Source organism: Lactuca virosa, chromosome 8, assembly GCF_052849685.1.
Source record: "Lactuca virosa cultivar CGN04683 chromosome 8, Lactuca_virosa_CGN04683_v6, whole genome shotgun sequence".
NCBI lineage: Eukaryota > Viridiplantae > Streptophyta > Magnoliopsida > Asterales > Asteraceae > Lactuca > Lactuca virosa.
The window spans coordinates 296,266,852-296,287,801 of record NC_136433.1 but is presented as its reverse complement, the minus strand read 5'-3'; the positions used below and the strand labels follow the sequence as shown (position 1 = coordinate 296,287,801).

General features: G+C 35.9%; 2 protein-coding genes and 1 long non-coding RNA gene across 3 annotated transcripts; 1 reads left to right on the top strand and 2 right to left on the bottom strand.

The window, feature by feature from the left end:
* The first annotated feature begins 8,011 nt into the window (after window positions 1–8,011).
* LOC145132764 (uncharacterized) lies at window positions 8,012–18,246 on the top strand. The gene is made up of 17 exons (XM_079067665.1): window positions 8,012–8,297; window positions 9,326–9,718; window positions 10,061–10,264; window positions 10,855–11,043; window positions 11,584–11,843; window positions 11,939–12,058; window positions 12,210–12,299; window positions 13,043–13,138; window positions 13,931–14,017; window positions 14,426–14,519; window positions 14,618–14,888; window positions 16,249–16,372; window positions 16,632–16,651; window positions 16,894–17,050; window positions 17,180–17,468; window positions 17,574–17,646; window positions 17,980–18,246. Exons 2-17 carry the CDS (start codon window positions 9,458–9,460, stop codon window positions 18,060–18,062), a joined length of 2,418 nt encoding a protein of 805 aa, XP_078923791.1. The 5' UTR covers window positions 8,012–8,297; window positions 9,326–9,457; the 3' UTR covers window positions 18,063–18,246.
* On the bottom strand, window positions 17,164–17,997 carry LOC145132766 (uncharacterized). The gene is made up of 2 exons (XR_013718234.1): window positions 17,925–17,997; window positions 17,164–17,695 (listed from the first exon to the last, which is right to left on the bottom strand). It is a non-coding gene; the product is annotated as an uncharacterized LOC145132766 (long non-coding RNA).
* Window positions 18,247–18,361: 115 nt separating the features above from the next.
* On the bottom strand, window positions 18,362–20,569 carry MAX2 (RNI-like superfamily protein). The gene has a single exon (XM_079067666.1). It carries the CDS (start codon window positions 20,488–20,490, stop codon window positions 18,460–18,462), a length of 2,031 nt encoding a protein of 676 aa, XP_078923792.1. The 5' UTR covers window positions 20,491–20,569; the 3' UTR covers window positions 18,362–18,459.
* Between the last annotated feature and the right edge of the window lie 381 nt (window positions 20,570–20,950).

Below are 20,950 nucleotides of genomic sequence, written 5' to 3'. Positions count from 1 at the left end.
GAAAACATTGATTTATTAAAAAAAACAATACACCTCCTCCTGCATGTAGGGAAATCAATTTCTAAAGATAAACATATACCAACAGATTCAAAAACTATTGAGGAACATATTTTATTGAGACCTCAGGTTGGGAAAAAGATTTACTGATGAAAATGATTTCGGTTTGACTTTATAGGTCAACATTCGGTTGTTGAAATGCAAAGTTCTAAAATGAGAGAATTATTTAACTTATGTGATACATTTTTTAGATATGTTGATTTTTTTGGGGTTTATCCTAGAATTAATTATTTAAAAGATTCTCCACCTAAAGAAATCAAATATTGGTACAATTTTGGTGCCATAAACTTGATATATCTCACATACCCAAAATTCCTTGAGATAAATATGTTACCACAATAGGTAAAAGAGGATGCAAAAAAATATTACATTAATAACCCTATTATATCTCCAAAAGATATTACGGTCCTTAAATTTATATCAACAAGACTTGATTTTTATGAAGAGGACAAATACCCTTCCTATCGTTTCATGCATATAGGAAAAGCGTAATCATTTTCTATTACTGTAGTGAGGCAGAAAAAAATATAAAATTTGATGAAAAAGATATTCATTATCTAAGAGATATATACATCAGAGTTATTCTTCAAGCTATGGAAGCCAATTTCAAAAAAGGATTTCGTACATATGGTGGAAATATATACTCATTAATTATGATGTCATTTTCCAGGGAATCTCCTAGATCTGCAATTAATTATTTACAAGTAAAAATAAAATTACTTGATAAAGGAACAATAAAATCCAGCCCATATGCACAGAGTAGGATTTATCAATACAAACAACATATTAAAGATATTTTTCTGGCCTGCACCTCATCAAAAGATAAGGAAAAAGCCATGTCCTTAAACTCTTCAATGAATTTTGATGACATAGATTGATTGTGGGGTTAATGTCATCATAATCCAACCAACTTTTGTATTTTGTTTTAAATGGGCCCTAAAGTTTTTTTTTTAGTATTATAGCTCTTTAAACTTTCAAAATACAAGTTAAATAAGGAAATATCCCTAAAATAAAGGGGTTATCCTGTTTCCTGGTTGAGCTGGTATCCATATAGCATTTTGGTTAACTGAAAGTGGTCCACGTGGTGTTGATATGGCGTCCACATGGATTAGTATTAAAAGTATTTTTTTAATTAAAATTTTTAGAAAGCTCTTTATATCCCAAGATACTACACAGGAAGATTGATTTACTGTTCTCTTTTTCTCTTTCACATACATACACATACAACCAAGCAATGAAGCAAGAAAACCCAAATGTTAGTAACATCTGAAACTGGTCCATTCCCACCTTCTCTAACCCCTGTTCCGACTTAAAACTTAGACGATCCAGATACATCTTTGTTAAGAATCATGTTCTTTAAGTAGTGTTATGATGCAATACCAGGTGCCATCTATAAACCCTGCGATATAACAATCTTTCAAATCTGGAAATAATTTCATCAAAGTGTTGGTAGTAAAAATTGAATTGATATTTGAGAACAAGAAACTTACCTGAACAAACTGATTAGACTTTTTCCATACATACGCTCATCAAAATCACTCACTGTATCACTCTCCTCTTGATGTCACAAAACCCATTCGATCAACCCACCTCTTCTCTAAGCCACGATCGCCTCCTCAAAAGTTGCTTGTGTTGGTGATTTTAGTGTCACCATGTCATTTTATATAACTGGAATTAGCATGTGAGCTAATGGGCTTCATAATTTGTATTATAATATGTATATGGGTTGGTGAGGAGTGCACGCATGTATACGATCAAATTAGAAGCCGGTTTGACGACTAGTCGGGGGTCCGGGTGCAACGCCCCTTTGGCGGGGTCTAAGGGGCAGAGCCCCTGGCTGGGGTCCGGCGGGGTTTGGGGCAGCGCCCCAAAATCTCTCCGAATTTTACATATGGGAACATAATGGAATATTCGGATTCTTGAGGGTGGTTATGGTAAAACTAACGAAAATCGTTAGTTTTGGTAACCCTAAATCCTCATTAAAAGTCCGGATTCCTTGACTTGTCACCTAAGCAATTATATGCGGCCCAACCCTAATGAAACCCTAATATCGTTTATTATATAAACGGATCTTCTTTACAGAAGAGACACACGATTTTTAGCTCTCGTTTTTCATTAAACTCTCACAGAATCTCTAGCATATTGACTTACGTTTTCTGTGCCTAGAATCGTAAGTGTCCACTTGGATTATCCTAGGCTGAATTTCTTGTAACCCAGGCATAGGGCAGAAATATCAGTTTGAAAAGTGATATCACGATCCAAGTTGGTATCCAGATCTCCACCACAAACCCTACTATTCCCAACAACTTGTACAAGAAACTCCCTTTTCCCTACTAGCTAATCTTGTACAGGAAACCCATCACCTCTTTGAAACTCCCTCTTCCCAGTCGTTAATATTGGTGCCTCGTAAAACTCCGACTATAGATGGAATCAACCCAATAGGCCAAGATCCGGATTTCCCAGCATAACCCTCTTATAAATTCCATCCTGGCATCCAAGCCACATGTTGCGTTCACATCAATGTCCTTGTGGCGACAGTCACGAGCCTCGATCCACCTAAAATTAGCGGTTAAATGTAAGATTGATGACTGTTTGTGAAAATTTAAGACTTATGTGGTTGGATTGCATGTTTTGTGCAGAAGAAATGAAAGATATCCAGGTTGGTACAAGAAAGCATGGTGTATTCTTCAAGCCCTAAAAATGGGTGGATGACATCCCAAAAATAATTTAATATAAAAAGCCACATGAGCTAATTCTCAGATTCTAGTTATTTAAAAAAGAAAGAAAATCCACATCGGCTCGAGGTAACCGGGGAAACCAGAAACAAATGTGGTGGTTTCTTTTTTTAAAAGGTAAAATGAAAGTTTAATGACCCATAACGCACAAAAAAAAAACATTAGTGACCATTTAAAACAAAAGACCAAAGTTGATTGGGTTATAATGACATTAACCCATTGATTATGGGTTCCATCTAGGGACAAAAAATACAAGCACTAATGGATAAGTCATGTTGACTTAAGAGAACAAATACTATATATAGGCTAAAAGGATAAAGTCTACACATGACATGTATATGGCTAGACATTAAAGATGTGAATACACCTTCCATGTGTAATGACCCAAAAATCGAGGGTAAAAATTTCATTTTGAATATATTCAAAACATAGATATCATTTATCCCAAACATCCAAAACATCGTTAATCTAAACATTTATCAGAGTTCATCCCAAAATCATTCAATGCGGAAAACATGGGTGTGTGCACTGCGATCAATCCGAGCCCTTCTTTTCCAAATCGATGATACCTGAAACCAATAAAAAAAACTGTAAGCACGAATCTTAGTGAGTTCCCAGAGCATACCCCACACAATCCACATAACCACATAATCCACATTAGCTATATCAGCTACATAAACCATATCAATCAGATAGCCATATCAATCACATAGACATGCATATAAACATATACGGATGTCGTGGGCTCCCCCAAGGTCTTACTCCAGGATGCCATGGGCTCCCCCATGGTCTTACACCTAAGTGTCATGGGCTCCCCCATGGTCTTTAATAGGAAAGCCATGTGCTCTCCACATGGTCTTACATCCGGTGCCATGGGCTCCCCCATGGTCTTTAATAGGAAAGCCATGGACTCCCCCACATGGTCTTACATCCATGTGTCATGGGCTCCCCCCATGGTATTTACCTGAAGAGCCACGGGCTCCCCCACATGGTCTTACATCCAAGTGGCATGGGCTCCCCCCATGGTCTTTCATGCAAATATCACATAAACAAATAGCATAGCACATAACATATAACCAACTAGCATACCACATATCACTACATCAACTAGTGTACCATATATCATAAAATGGTCCGGCCTTGGTGCCTTAGACCCATTGGTATGGTGAGGAGACTCACATGGCACTGCTGAAGTCTCGCGGATGCAAATCCAGCTGATGGTTGACAGATTCCCGAACTGCCAACATCAAACAATAACCAATTAATATTTGGGTCCCAACACATAACCATAAGTTTTTGGAGTAACATGCTACATTATCCCATCTTGTCTTGATTCAAGCCCAAGGCCCAATCCATAGACCCAAAAGTTAAATTAGGAATCAAAGCCCAACATATGGCCCAATTTTCCAAATTGGGCCCAAGCCTTTACATGGTCTTATTCAAAGGCCCAACCATTTATTCCAATCCAATATTTGACATTCTAGTGGCCCATATCATATAATCATTAAGGCCCAAACTATGGCCCATCTATGGCCCAATTTTCTAAATTGGGCCCAAACCCTTATATGGGCCTTACCCTAAGCCCATCAACATATTCTAGTCCATATGATTATTCTTGGATGGCCCATTAATAATCCAATCATTAAGGCCCAACAATAAACCCAAGTGAAATTAGGGTTTTCCCATGAAATGATGATTAGGGTTAAGTGTCCCTACTTAACCCATTAAGAACTTAATACATTAAGTCCCACCTGGCCTTAGGTTAATTGTAATTGGTTATTAATTAATATTTTAAGTTCATTAAATAAGCCTGATAAATCCCAAATTAGGGTTTCATGGCATTAGGGTTTTCCAAACCCTAATTAGGGTTTCCAACCCATATTAGCCCAATAGGCCCAATAGCTAGGTCCTTTGACCAATTAGGGTTCATTAGGCCCATTATGATTTCACTAGGCCCATTAGGGTTTCACTAAGCCCATTAGGGCTTCATTAGGCCCATTAGGGTTTCAAGCACCCCAACCGAATCAACACGACCAGGCAAAGCACACCGCCACCCGACACGGCGGCCGGTGGCGGCAGGAGACGACAGCTACCACCTCACCGTGTGGTTTGAGTTTCTTTCCATTATTCTTCTTTCTAGTTACATTTTACAATGCTAAACTCTAAAAATCACACACACACACACACCTGCTAATACAAACACATATAAACAACAACCTAGTGGTGGCTGGCGGTTCTTTTGATTCCTTACTAAGCAACACATACACCCACCCGCAAACACGAACACAGTAGCAACAGCGACAGAAGATGGCGGCTGTTGCCGTTGAAGCAAACAGAACCGGCGATGACGACTTATACAACCAAAAAGAACAAAATACGGGAGGAATGGGTCGTGGTTTAGCCTTACCGGGGGCCTTCCGGTCGTTCACGACCTCATCTTCATCGTTCTCGGCTCCTCCCGTCAGCCCCAACGATTTACCGGCTATCCTTAACGGCACTAGCAGTGGCGGGGGATGTAACAGTGACGAACGTCGATCGGGCAACAACGGAAGTGGTGGCTGTTCAACTTGGTGATGCAAATGGCGGCATGAGGAGGCTCCTAAGGTGATGGCGGCTGGGAAACGTCCTCAGCAATGGTGGCGGCTGGAAATGTGGTTTAGGTTTAGGGTTTGGGTGAATTCACGTAAGAGAAGAGTGGCACCGGGTTTAATCCCGTGTTCATTCAAATTTGTGCATTTAACCAAGTTTAGTCGCTCCCTACAACATTTGTTTTCAATTTAACTCCATAAGTTACCCTTTAGTCCTTCCTTCCATAATTAATTTCATAATAGCCCTAATAATTACCAGGCAACCCTTGTCTTCAAAATCTCTTCAAATGAAGTCCCAGAAATCACCATTTAGTCCCTGCCTTCAATAATGCTTACAAATTAAATCCGGATTTTACACTTTTAACCCCCAAATCTCTAAAATTGGCATTTGGCTCTTCGAGATCATCCTTTGATATATAATTATTTATTTTAGGGCCACTATTCGTTCATTAATTAATTTATCTATCTAATAAATAAATGGGGTGTTACACCATGTGTGTGTCATGCATGCATGAAAAAACTTTGACATAAAGATGATAAAAGTTAAAGAACTGAATGAAGGATAAGCCTTTGATGTATGTATCTAGTAGTATAAATAAGGCACCATGTTATATAAAAGGGCATTGTTTGTAATCCCTGATTTTTCTACGATGTTTCTTTGTAAACCCACTATTTTAATAAAAAAAGTTTTTGAATAAATTTCTCTTTTCCTTATATTTACAAGTACTATAACTCGATAATATTCTTGTCAAAGCGGAAAACAAGTACGGAAGCATGTTGGACCTTTTTCATTTTATAATGTGAAAATATTATTGTCTTATTATTTAGCTCTTGGCAATTATAAGGAAACTTATTAAAAACCATTTTTATATTAAAAAAAATTAAAATAAATTATCTAATAGTTTACTATTTAAATTAAAGAATGATAATAATCTTATATCTGTTAAGCAATTTAAATTTAGTGTTTATAATACTAGAAAATGATTTTCAAATTGTAACCCATTTTTCTATTGGGTGTCATCATTGATCCATCGACCCAACCAGAAAAACCCATATTTAATTGATTTTGAAATCAACCATTCCCTTTTTACGTTTTCATAAATTCATCTTGCAAGCCCTATATTTCTTTATGTACTTCTCTCTCAAAAGCTTAAAAATCCACTGCAATGGCACCAAAAACTTCCAAGGCTTCCACCAAATTCTCCTCCACTGAGATGATTCTTAGGGACACAGCCCAAAAAATTTCATTAAACCCTACTAATGACTTCAATAAATTTGTTTGAGTCATGATCAAGTTCATCACACTTCATCCCATTCACATTCTTCTCATAAAAATGCCTAACACTAGATTCCCATTAAGGCTCTTGGAACTAGCATTCAAATGTGTTCGCATAAATGAAGAAAACACCAAAGTATTGGTCACAAATGATCAAATATGAACCATTACCAGATCCACATTTTTAAGGTAATTGAGTTATAGAGAACCCATAAGGATTTGTCGCTGTAGAGATCATTTTTTAATCAATTCCAATCCTTTCTCCTCGAAATTAGGTTTAAATGAACATATTATGCAAAGGATTTTAAGAAAATTGGTGTTCCCAAGTTATGGATTGTTTTGTTGCACATAATCATGAAGGGGCTATCGAGTAAACATCAAGGATTTGATTCCATGAGCAAGGAATAGTTGAACCTCATTTACAACATATTTTTGGATTTGCTATGGCTGTTAATCTTCTGAAAGTCACGTAGGATGACTTTCTACAAGTTCGTTGAGAGATGTAAAGACAATGACATCCCTTCACCATGATTATGTTCTCTTACACTGCGACAACGGTATTCAGATCTCAACGTTCCTATCAACACATCCGATGATGAGGTATTTATTTATTTTGTTAATTTTGAAGAGAATTTTCCAAATGAAAGTGATTTTAGGGAGCTACATAGCATACAAGAATGGTGGAAAAGAGTTTACATGTTGGGATCGTTAAAAAAAATGCATGTAACATAACCTATTAGGGTTGATGTTGTTTATTGGTTTAGGCACCAATACACATATGGTCGGACTAAGTAAGGGTGAAGTTGAGACGGATATCCCTGGCCCTAGATTCATCAATAAACCAACAAACGACCAGTAAAAATCAAGCATAAACAATTAGACTAACATCAATAGGTTAGCTATTGGCGAAAGAACAAAATTAGGTTAAAGTTGAATTTGGACACCCAAGAAAATCCAATACAACTCGGTACTCATAATTGGTTACCGAGACAAGCTTGCTTCCTACAATCCCTTTAATAACAGAAGGATGGGAAAACTAGTTGCAACGATAACGTCATATGAGACGGAGTACCTACGTGGTTACGTGCAAAGTACATGCGAATATGAGTGGAGAAACAGAGGGGCAACGAAGAAACCGATGAACTCGGGGGTTATCCGATGGATCGTTGTTGGTTCCGTGTAACGAGACGGTCGTGCCAAGCATTGTTCATAAATAGCATGGGTATTAATATACTTATATAATTTCGTTGCAATAAACAGAATAAATATAATCTAATTGGAAAGAATAAATTAAATCACTCAATAAACATTTTATTAGCGAAAAATAAAATAAATATTGAATCCATCCCCCGCCTCTCTCTCTCTCTCTCTCTCTCTGATATTTCCTCATCGTTTGAATCTCTACGTTTTCTCTCTCATCATTGTCACGAGACGTTCATCACGCGCACACAAATCGTTGTGCAGTTTGATTCTCTCTCCGTTACTGGTGGATTGAAATCTCATTTTTAGGAATAAATGAGACTCTTCTTGGTTGGATATAGAGATTCAATTTGTTATCAGCCGTGAAGTACTCGGATCCAAGTGGTGGTTAGTTCACTTGTGTCGGCATCTGGCTTCAATTTAGGATTCGGGAGGGTTTAGGTGAGTCTTGAGTATTTCTTGAAGTTTATCTATGAGATTTGTCGCTGCTAGATTTCTGCAAATTGAATTCAAGTTGAATGATCAAATTTGCATTTCGAGGGTTACATTTAATCTGTAATTTTATGTTATGATGTCCATAGTTGGCGGTGAAATTTCTGATTAGTAATCTGGGTATTGAATGATCTAATTGTGTTATGAATTCTCTATTTTTGATGATTTTAATGTGCTTGGAGTTTGTAAGAAATGCTCGTGCCTTGTGAAGATTTCATCATATTTAATGGTTAAAAATAAAATGTCCAATTATGGAATGTGGCTAGCCCTGTAATCGTCTTGTGCAATGGCGATGATGCTATAATAGATAGCAGAATCTGTAGTGATTATCTGGCGAGAAACCCCTTAGTGCCCTGGGCTGATATTCTATCTGTTTTGGAGTTACTAGTTTCAACTAGAGCTCCAGTCTGCTACGCCCTTTTTCATTTTAGATGTCTACTTTTTTTGTTGATAAGATGGTGAAGAGAATGTGATATCTAAGGTAATAGAATGGGTAACTTCATCTACCCATGTGTTGTATGTTTATGACTTAAAAGTCATGGTGCTTTATGTTGATCACATACAAGGGTGTACTTCTGAGTGAGGATTTGAACCTGGAATTTGTAAAATGCAAGAAGAAAGTTCATCATCTCTCACTCTTTTCTATGTTTCTATCCTTACAACCCATGCTCTGCAATATTGTGTAGAACAGCTGTTTTTTCTGCAGACTGTATCTTGTTTCTGTCAATTGTGAATATTCTTTTGCATCTTAGTATTTTACCATGTTTGCTCCAGATCTATTAAGAAATTATCTTACTTAAAGCAGCAAAGTATTAGTTATTATTGCAAATTGTTCACTGTACTTTCTTCATCATACTACTGTCAGCAGCTGTTGATTGGATTCCATATTTCCATAATACAGCTATTTTTGTTACCAACTTTGATCATTCAACTTAGTGAAATCGATGCAAGGTTAACCCCATTATTGTCTATTGCAGGTCATATGGTGTTAAACTATGGGGCGTAAATGAAGAATTTGTTCTAATAAACGGTCTTATATTCAAACATGGTGCAAAAAAGGTCTTGTAGGGGATAAACAGGGATGTGTTGTTAATTTGTATCATCTATTGATGAACATGGAAGAGGCACGTGATGAATTAGGGACCTCAGAGCAAGGGGCTTCTAGTAATGCATGGTGGTCTTCAGAGTTAATTGATAAATTTGAATCTGCTTCATTGGACTCAAAAAAAGAAACTCTAACTCATAGAAGATCTATGAGCAGCAGTACATATGATAGGTTTCTATCTCAATCTCAATCAGCATCACAAATCCTTTGGCGCACTGGAGTGCTTTCTGAACCTATTCCAAATGGTTTCTACTCAATCATTCATGTAAGTACTTACACTTTGTTGATTCATGTAGATGTTTAATTTGGTTAACATGCTCTAGTAGGTGAAGATTACAGCTTCATAAGTTTCTTGGATCTGTTACCTTAAAGCTGAAGCATGTATGCTATGCTCATTATAAAGGAGTTGAGATCATATTGAAAAAAAGCACATGGAAATGAGGCATTTTGCATAACAAACTTTGGTGTTCTTTTTCACATCTGTTTAGTCATCTGCCCCTTTTGGTGAACAAGTGAAATTAGTTTACAGCAGACATATGTCTTAAAGGGTTAAAGTCATCTTTCTAGATGATGTTGTATTTCATTAATTGATTTTTAATATGTACAGGATAAGAGGCTCAAGGATCTTTTTGATGATATTCCCACCTTGGAGGAGCTCCATGATTTAGAACTTGAGGGTGTGAAAGCTGATATCATACTTGTTGATTCCCAAAAAGACAAGAAGCTTTCCATGCTAAAGCAACTAATTTCCACACTAGTGAAAGGTCTGAACTCAAATCCTGCAGCCATTATCAAAAAGATTGCTGGATTGGTGAGTTCTGGAATTCGCTTTATCTTCCACCTTCTATTGATTAAATTGTTTTCACTCTTCTGTTTGTTAATTGAATTGTTTTGTATGAAAATTATTGTAATATCTTTAATGCCTACAATATTGTATCACCTCTATACTTATAAGGGAAACACTATGGATTGACCACAGGAGAAAGGGCTTGTAGGTTGTATTTTATCAAAGATTATGAAACTAATTAATATGCTTCAGTATTCAAGAGTCAAGACCATATTTTTGCATATAGGTTAAATACAAGAAATAGCAACATAAGTCCATTGATTTGTTTACTATAGAATCTTACTTCCTTTTTTTAGTATTACAACACTGTATTTGAAAAATCCATGTAATTATACCAATATCATACATATACAAAGCATTTCTCTCCCATATAATTGGGTGGATTTTTTAAACTACAATTTCCTCAAAAGAATTAAAAGTCTAATGCTATAATCAGGTATATTTTTCAAGGTACAGTGCTTTTATAAGAAATGTTTTTGGAAGTACAATGTTGTAAATTGTAATAGGAAGATTTGAAACCAACAAATAAATGATTTTCATTATTTTGTGTGCAGGTGTCAGATTTCTATAAGAGACCACAGTTTGACAGCCCAATTAAAGCTACACTTGAGGATACTTCTAATGTCCCTGGCAGTCGTGGGGTCCACTTGCTGGGGCATATAAAAAATGGTTCATGTCGTCCTCGAGCAATACTCTTTAAAGTTCTTGCTGATACTGTAGGTTTTGAAAGTAGACTGGTAGTGGTAAGTACCACAATTTGCTACACATCTATACCCTCACAGACTAAATTACAAAAATGTCCCTGTAGTTTATCTTTATCTTTCTTTTTGGATATGGTCTAATAGTGTTATATTTTCAACTTTTTCGTTGAGTTTTACTCCATTGACAACCTGCAGTTAGTGTGTGTGTGTCATGTGCATTGCACACGAGGGTAAATAAGTCTTTTTCCTTTTTTTTTTTTTTTTGTCTCTTTTGCACCTCTTAAGCGGTAAATCTTTGTAATTATTTATCATTTTATCTCCCCAATTCCAAGAACTTTCCGCTGACCAATCAAGAGGCGTTAAACAGAGAGAATAGGAAAAAGACATATTTACCCTCGTGTGCAACACAATTGACACATTCACGTGATGAAACTATGTTTCCTGGACAAAAAAGTTAAAAACTCAAACTATTGGACCTTATCCAAAAAACGCATAAACCACAGGGACAATATTTGTAATTTAGTCTTTTATTATGTTATCTAGTTTGATTTTCCAGAAATTAACTTTATGTTTGATTTATAGGGAATACCTAATGAAGGAGTTGGTGAGTGTGTAGATTCATATAAGCATATGTCTGTAGTAGTTGTTCTGAATTCTGTAGAACTACTTGTTGACCTAATGCGATTTCCCGGTCAACTCATACCCCGGTCAACCAAGGCAATATTCATGACCCATATATCTGCAGCTGGAGAAAGTGATTCTGCAGAAAATGACTCATGTGATTCACCACTAGAACCAAACAGCCCTTTATATGGGTTTTCAGAGAGGATAGACAATGAGAGGTTATGTCCTTTTATTCCCATACACATACATATTCTATTTTTCTGAATTCTGAAATGAAGTACCAGAGTATTTATTTATTTATTCATTACTGCAGTTCTGAGAAAGATGACAATCTTCATTACCAGAGGAGATTGGATTTATCTTTGAATGTTCCTGGACCTTCATTGAGGAATAAAATGATGCGTTCTGCATCCTCCATTGATGGGAAATGGAGGTACACTTTGAGTTTGTCCTAATGTTAATAAGTTTTCTTTGACTGTGGATTCTATTTTTGTTTGTTTTATGAAACTGCAAATGAAATTTATTAATTACCTATAAAACTAGCTTTGTAATTAATAGCTCTTACATTTTTCCCTATACATCAGTATATCCCATAGTGAACCAGATATTGCTGCTTCATTTTGGCGAAGAAGCCGGAGGAAGGTGATAAATGAACCAAGGACTGCAAGTTCAAGGTGATCCTCATGTCTCATGCTATATGGTTTTATTCATGTGATTATAGACAACCTTTTGAAAAAAGATAGCATTCTCAACAAAATAGAGTATAACCTTGTCAATATTTTTCAGAAGCTGTTACATTTATGGGTTAAATGCAAGAAATAGCAACCTACTTTTATATTTTTATTTTACTATATCATCCTACTTTCATTTCTTCCTGTTAGTGTATCCTAAATCCTAATAAGTAAATTTTTTAAAAGTGCAATGCTATATTTGAGTACAATTTTCAAAGTGCACTGTCTTACTAAGAAAAAAATATTGAGAATAGAAAGAAATGGAAGCATAATGCTGTAGTAAACAAATAAATGGAAGTATGGTACTATTTCTTGCGTTTAGCCCTTTATTTATTGATTGCACAAAAGACAAGGACTATATGATACTTATGATTAAACAAATAAATGGAAGTATGATACTATTTCTTGCATGTAGCCCTTTATTTAATGATTAAACAAAAGACAAAGACTATATGATACTTATGGGTAAGAGGTCTAAAACATATGTCAACCTCAGAGTCTATATATAGTCTTTCTGTAAAAAACATGAAGCATCAAAAATAGTGGTATGATAAATGATTTTCATGCCTGAGTAATATCAATAAATTCATGTTTTCCTTCATATTAACTTGTTTATTAATGTCTATGCTTCCATAATAATTTGATACTCTATTACTTGATTTTTATATCTGTATTGGATATTGCAGTCCAGAGCATCCTTCCTTGAGAGCACGTGGCCGATCCATGCTTGGTGGTGATAGAAGATCATTTAGAGAGTATCCTGGTGATGTTGGTCCATCAAGGTTCATTCATACAATACAACTTATATTTCTTCCTTGTGCATTTTATAAACTTATGAGACAGGCACATCTTTATATGTTTTTATGTTTGCTAATATCAAAAAGTCTTTGACTACCTTTATAGCATGTTGAGACTTACGTGTGTAACACACTAGATGTCCTTAAAGACTATTGCCCTTGAATTTTAGTAAGTATATTTCTAGAAATTTCCAAGTCTGCATTTGTTACACGGGACTGGGCTGGACTTGACAAACTTTTTACGGTTCTCTGATAATGAGGATGAGGGCATTTAAGTCTTTTGCACAAAAGAGAGATCGAGAGCTAGAGACAAGGGCAACGTAGTTCCTTTACTCAAGATTAAAGAAGTCAAAAGAAGGATTGAATTTTAAGAGGTCGAGTTAGAGACAAGGGTAGAGTAGTCATTTACATGGAGTTAACGTCTTTTTTTAGACGGCCTATAACTCAGGGACTGAGAGTGACCAAAAAATCAAAATATTGGACTGTATCCATAAGTTTTGAGAAAGCACAGGGACGAAAACTTGTAATATAGCCTAAAACAAATCAAAATATGCCATCTAAAAACACTTGATAATATACAATAAAGACCTTCAAGCATTTGTTCATTGTTCTGTAAGTTTACAGTATCGTTGTTTTAGCAGTTGTATATGTAATTATTTATGCAATATACTTTGTTTTCATGAAGTATCTTTTGTGACACTTACAAAATTTCACTCTAGAGTATCATACATCAATAAAGAAAAGTATTCACAGTGTATTAAATCTGTGTATCTACAGATCAGAAGGCACATCAACGTCTGAACATCGTAGAAACCGAAGAAGAAGCATTAGTATTACTCCAGAAATTGGCGATGACATCGTAAGGTTGATATTTTCTAATTTTTAACTTTTATGTTTTAGTTAGTTTAGTTCATTTAGGTAGTTTCCTTGATAAGTTGAAGTATTCAATGATCTTTATCAAGTATATTAGTACAGAAAACACTTAGAAAGGTTAATTTTTGCTAACTATCATTGATCTACCTATACAGCAACATACTTAGCATCCTACTTTTGTTTCTACCTATTACAGCATTCTACTTTTGCATAACCCTATTCTAGTTGCATGATTTAAGAGAGATTTCCTACTAGCTCTGTGATTTTGTTTATGAATTGTGATAGTTTTCTTTTGCATAACGATTGAAGATACATAAAAAGAAGTTAGAAAGCATAACTTTTTTTTTTTCTTGGAAGGCAACATAACATGGTGTTCTTTTTACTTGTATTAACATTCAGGGCTGTACGCGCAATGAATGAAACATTAAAACAAAATCGACTAATGAGAGAACAGGTGGACACTCGGTTGCAGAATCCAGAACTTAAGAAAGATGTAAGTGTTACTGTTTTGTATTAATCTGTTGTGTTGTAAGATGTGAAAAGGTTTGATGAGTCTGTAATGTTGTTAATAAATGTGTTGTGATGGTTTAGGAGACTGATGAGAATGATGGAAGATCTTTATATAGTCTTGAAAGGGAGAGGGAGCGTGAGGCTTCTCAAAAGGCAATGTCATTACCTACATCACCTCATGAATTCAGGCATCCAGCTTCCGGAAGACCTGGTATTCCAGATGGTGATGAAACAGTCTCAACATGGAACAAAATTCTGGATTCACCCATGTTCCAAAATAAGCCTCTTCTGCCTTATCAAGAATGGAACATTGATTTCTCAGAACTTACTGTTGGCACCAGAGTTGGAATTGGTATGTACCCTTTTTTATGTATAGATATAATTATTCCCAAAATATCCCACTATCACAATAAGTTGACTTTACTCCATGCCACTGAATCAGCTATATATGAGTAAGGTAGCATTTGGTATGTAGTAATTAGCATAGGAATGGAATAGAGTATAACAATGAAAGATAATTTTTTTTGTCATTCCTCAAGAAATGTCATTCCTTCCATTTGTAGATTTTCATTCCTTGGGTGATGATTTTTTTTTTCATTCATTCATGGAATAGAATGGAAATTACAATTTAGCCTACTTTTTCTTTGTTAATCTTTAGTAACACCTGCTTCAAAACAATTAAAAACTTTAATGACTTATTTTTAAAATATAGCTACAAAATGTCTAGTTTCTATAATGATCTTATTTGGGATTTTCTTGTTCCTTTGTTTTGGTTGCTTATTTGTCGTACGATATTTATGGTATTCTAATTTATGTACAAGCATTGATCTCTCCTTATTAAATTATGTACAAGCATTGACTATAAGTCACTTTACATTTGTAATTACATAAAACATGAAAAGTTAATGTGAAAACTACTATTTTCGAGATTAAAATAAAAATACAAGCATTGATCTATTCTTTTCCAAACATTTCATGGTTAAGATGAAGAGAAAAATATAATGTTTAGAAGTACATTTTCTAATTATTTATTGTGATTATGAGTTCATGTATAAGAACCTTAAAAGTTTCTATGTATTAGATATCTATTATATTTTTCAATTCAACATATAATACTTTATAATGCAATTCTCTCTCTCTCTCTCTCTCTCTATATATATATATATATATATATATATATATATATATATATATATTCTAATTTGAATCATAATCTATTCACATCAATGAACATTTAAATAGTATCATTAAAATAGTCAATAAGTTTCTATTGATTCCTTCATAAACTTTTTGCATATAATTCCTATAATTCTTGACTAAATCTCTTTGCTTCTCATCTTTGATGCAATCTATGCAACTTATGTTCCTAGTTTTATTTTAGTCAACTTGTGTCTATTCCCCTCTCTTGTTCCTAAATTATTGTGTAGTTCTTCATGTGTTACTTTTAGCTTCTCTTTCTATTTACACCACGTGGCTGCCACATCAGGTCAAATGTTTACTGGGTTACTTGATTGTAACAAAATTAGAAATTTTATTAATCCAGGCCATACAGTTAGAAGTTGAGTGATTTTAAATTTTCGATGGTAAAAAATGGAACAGTTGGTTGACATTTCATGACCTTAACCCTACATAATATGGAAACCTGCAAAACTATTATCAAGTGATAAATAAGAATGTTATTGTAATTGCTGTTCTTGATCTCTGTTATCCAGGATTCTTTGGGGAAGTTTTTCGTGGCATTTGGAATGGAACAGAAGTAGCAATAAAAGTTTTTCTTGAACAGGATCTTACAGCTGAGAACATGGAAGATTTCTGCAATGAGATTTCCATCCTCAGGTACTTTATCTATCCTGTTAGTAGCTCATGTTTGATGTTTGATGTCAATGTGACACAATCTGCAGTTTTTGTCCCACTCTCACCCTATAATAATATGGAACAGGGTGGGACAATTTCTCTTGTTCTCTTGTCTGTGCAAAAGATGAGAATGCCCTCCTTCTCCTCATCTATGTAATAGCCCTACAGAGGCTAACAGTTAAAGATTTATTTATTTATATGCTTCTAACTCCTTCATTTCCTTCCTTTTGTTTTTTAACAGTCGCCTTCGGCATCCAAATGGTATGTCTTTGTTCTCCTTTTGCATCTTTTTTTTTTTTTTTTTTTTGTTATAAAATCCCAAAATATTGTTGCATTCTGACTCTAAAACTACTAGAAAAGCCTGAATGAAGAAGGTACAAGTGTTTTTGTTTAATTAGCGTGTATGTAGAGTTTGTTTAAACACCAAGTTGACATTTTTTTTTTGTCTTTAAGTAATTAAAGTTATTGGAGTAAAAAAATGGTTTGTGTTTTGATTTGGTCAGTTATATTGTTTCTTGGTGCGTGCACAAGGCCTCCACGCTTATCAATGGTGACGGAATATATGGAGATGGGATCCTTGTATTACTTGATCCATTTAAGCGGTCAGAAGAAGAAACTCAGCTGGCGAAGAAGACTTAAAATGCTTCGTGATATATGCAGGTTAGTGTAATGGAATCTACAATAAAACATTATTTTTTTTTCTTTGTAAATAAAATATTAATATTAATTAATTATAATTACATAATGTGGAGTTGGTGTTATTGTAATTGGTGTTTTGCATGTGATAAGAGGGTTGATGTGCATTCACCGAATGAAAATAGCTCACCGCGACATAAAAAGTGCAAATTGTCTGGTGAACAAGCATTGGACAGTAAAGATATGTGATTTTGGGCTTTCAAGAATGATGACAGAATCACCCGTCAAAGATTCCACGTCAGCAGGCACCCCTGAATGGATGGCTCCAGAACTAATCCGAAACGAACCTTTCACTGAAAAATGTGACATTTTTAGCCTCGGAGTCATCATGTGGGAGTTATGCACTCTCAATAGGCCATGGGAAGGTTTGCCACCTGAGAGGGTAAGCCCAAGCCCAAGCCCAAGCCCCTCCCTCATTATTACTTTTTCTGATGTTGTGCAAAAGACGTGAATGCCCTCCTCTTCTCTTCTTTTGATGTTTTTTTAGGTTGTGTATTCTGTTGCCAATGAAGGCTCACGGTTGGAGATCCCTGAAGGTCCACTTGGCAAGCTCATTGCTGGTATCTTTTTCTTCTTTTATTTCCTCCGACTTTAACATTCATTAATCATCTAAAAACACAGAAAAGCACTTGTACTTTCACCATTTTATTAATTTAGCCAACAAATTGCTATTGTTTTTTATGTTTATCAGAATAATATCTTCCGATTTTCTGTAAGTTGTTTTTACAAATTGTATTAACCAGGGAAAATGCTTTAATAAAAAATAGTGTATAATGATTTAAATTTTAAACACTACAGAAAATGGTTTAAGTGGTTGAGTCAATAAAACGATACTTACGTAATTTACACCGTTTCATAAGCACAGGGAAGCTTATTTTAGTTGATTTTTGCAGATTGCTGGGCAGAACCAGCCGAGCGACCAAGCTGCGAGGACATTTTGGTCCGTTTGCTAGACTGCGAATATGCCCTCTGTTGAGAGAACCATCATATCATTTCATATCATATATCAAACTTAAACAACAAAGACATACTACTAGTAGAGAGGTTTTACCAAATATTATCGGCTCCACTACTTTTGACTTCTGTATAAATCCAGTTATTTGGAACAAAACTATTCCTGCCTTTCCTTTCTCAATCATACAACTCTCTTTCAAGACTCACTTGACTTGCTAACATCTGTTTTGTTATTCTCCCAAATTTTACTTCTACTTTACAAACCTTTTCAACATATATTTGGAACTAATCATTCAACCAATAAATTAAACTTACAAAATCTTTTATAGTAATAGTTATAACAACTTTTATTCCAGATAATATCTTGGTTACACCTTATTCTATCTAATCAGTAATCAATCATAATTATTATAACATTTTCAGTCCTCAATTCGTCTCCTATTCAACGCATCCTCAAACCGACTACACGAATCCGCCCTCATCTCCGTACTCATATCATTCTCAGGCGCAGGATAATAATCCTCCCTCAACTGCACGTCTCTCAAACTCTGAATCCTCAAAAGAAACATCAAAAAATGCTCATGAGCTGTTCCATGAATAAACAATTTCCGCAACATAACACATTCTTGAAGCAACCCAGCAGCCGGCAAAGACAAACTCCTCTGGTTAACATCCCGATCTTGTGGTGGCCAGTAGTCAAGCTCCTCCAGATTCACTGCCCCGATCCCATACAAATAAAACCGTTCCCATAAACTCAAATCCATCTGCCCCGATGGTGCTGTGTGTGCATACCCAATTGTTTCACCGCAATCCAATTGCATTTTTGATAAATTTGGGAACATACAAAGGGATTGTAATCCAAATTCTCGTTGTGATGGTTTGGAGAAATGCCTGCAGTCGCCTTCCACTTTGATGTAAATCTCGTTTAAATTCGGACAATCTTCTAGACCCGATGATAGAAATGGAGTCAGAAGTTCCCCCACCGAGAACCACAGAGATAGATGTTCCAGTTTTGTCCATGTTTCGTTCGTTGAATCGCTTGACTTTGAATCATTCAGATCGAAATCGAATTTGCGCTTTTTTCTGTTGTTATTCCCCAATTCGTCATCGATATTGGATTCCGTAACACAGTCGATATGAAGCTTTCGGATACGATCCTGGATTGGTTCTAACGATTTCAATGATGAAACTGCGCCTAAATTCTTACAACACGAGATCTTGACATCGATTAAGGTTCGATTCAGCAACGAGACGAAAGTTCGCATTCCTCTTACTGTAATGTTCTTGCATCCTTGAACCTCGAATTTCACCAGATTCGAACAGCCTCTAGCGATTGCGATCAACCCCATATCTGTCAAATCGGCTACGTTTCGAATGGATAATGATTCTATACGTTGACACAATGCGATTCCATCTAGTTTTGACTCAATCGGCATTGAAATCCCATGAAAGTTTCCGAGCTTTAGAGATCTTAACTTAGGACACTTGGAGTTCAAAATCTCGAAAGCAGGGCCACTGTCTCTGATGTTATTGGAAATATCGAAGGTGAGCTCTTCCAGCAATGGAAGTCCGGAGAACATTTCGATCAAGGTGGCAACTGTGATACTCGCATCTTCTGGAGTGAAACCTTGTGTGTCTGGATCAGCTCTAGCGTTTAACAAAGCTGAAGGATCCGCGAGATGAAGAAGTGATAGCTTCGGGCAGTTGATTGAGATCGCAAGTAGTGTTTCGTCTCCGACGAATCCAATGTATCTAGGATCAAACATACAAGCTATTAAAAATTTCTTCAAATTAGGACAAGCTTTAGAGATTTCTTCAACTTCTTGAGCTTTGAATCCTTCAGTGAACGACGGATTAAGAAGATTGAGAAACGTAAGCTTCGCCGCGGTTTGAGGGTGAGCTTTTAGGGCTGGAGGAATATCGTCAGTCCAGCAATAGAAACATGAGAGATCCAGAGAGTTGATATCTCTACAGTTCTCGAAAACCGGAAGTATATCGGCGCCGGGAGGTAGTTGCGGTGGTCGTTGGTGCCAACGGACAAGCTTGATCTGAGAAAGTGACGGCCATTGAGGAGCTAAAAGCTCAAGAGCGGAGGGGTTTCGTGAGTAGATGATGAGTGATTTAACGTTGGGGAAGGACTGCCGGAGAAGCTGAGCGAAAAGGGCGGGATAAGAGGCGGCGGTGGAGGAGAGGAGAGGATGACCCCATGGAGAAAGGAGGGAGAGGTCAAGGTGAGTAACGGATCGGAAACAGGAAGGTAGCATAAAGAGGTCGCGAGCGTTGCCGCGGAGGGTGAGGGAGGTGCGGGTTGATCGGTCTAATAGGAGCCATTTCCGAGAGACTAAAGAAGCGGCGTTGCGGGCGCGGACGTCGGAGACGGCGGCGATTATGTTGGAGAGGATGACGTCCGGGAGGTCGTTGATGGTGGTGGTGGAGAAGGAAACAGCCATTGTTAGGTACTGCTTTTTGTGCCCATCATTCTTTGCTATAGATATCAACTGAGGCTGAAAGGGGATAGGGATGAGGCGTATTTTTCTACCAAATCCTATTCAATTTGTCTTTATTCAATCGATAAATATTTCGCTTGATTAACCATTTTTATAAACTATTATTTTTATTACATAAATTTTACATTTAATTCTATTAAATTTTCCATCTACAGATATCATTTCAATACAAATGTTTCTTGAAATATCATTTCAATTGATATCATAGTTTGTTTAAATAAATTAGATATTTCTAATAATATTTTAATTTAAACCATAAAACTTAAAGGGTTATTGACATAAAAACACAATGAAGTTTTTTCGTTTGGTTTTAAAAGGTATTTAATTTTTTTATTTGTGTCTTTTATGCCATTAAAATAAAAAATTACATGTCAAAAGGATACTAAACTCTATTTATTCCATC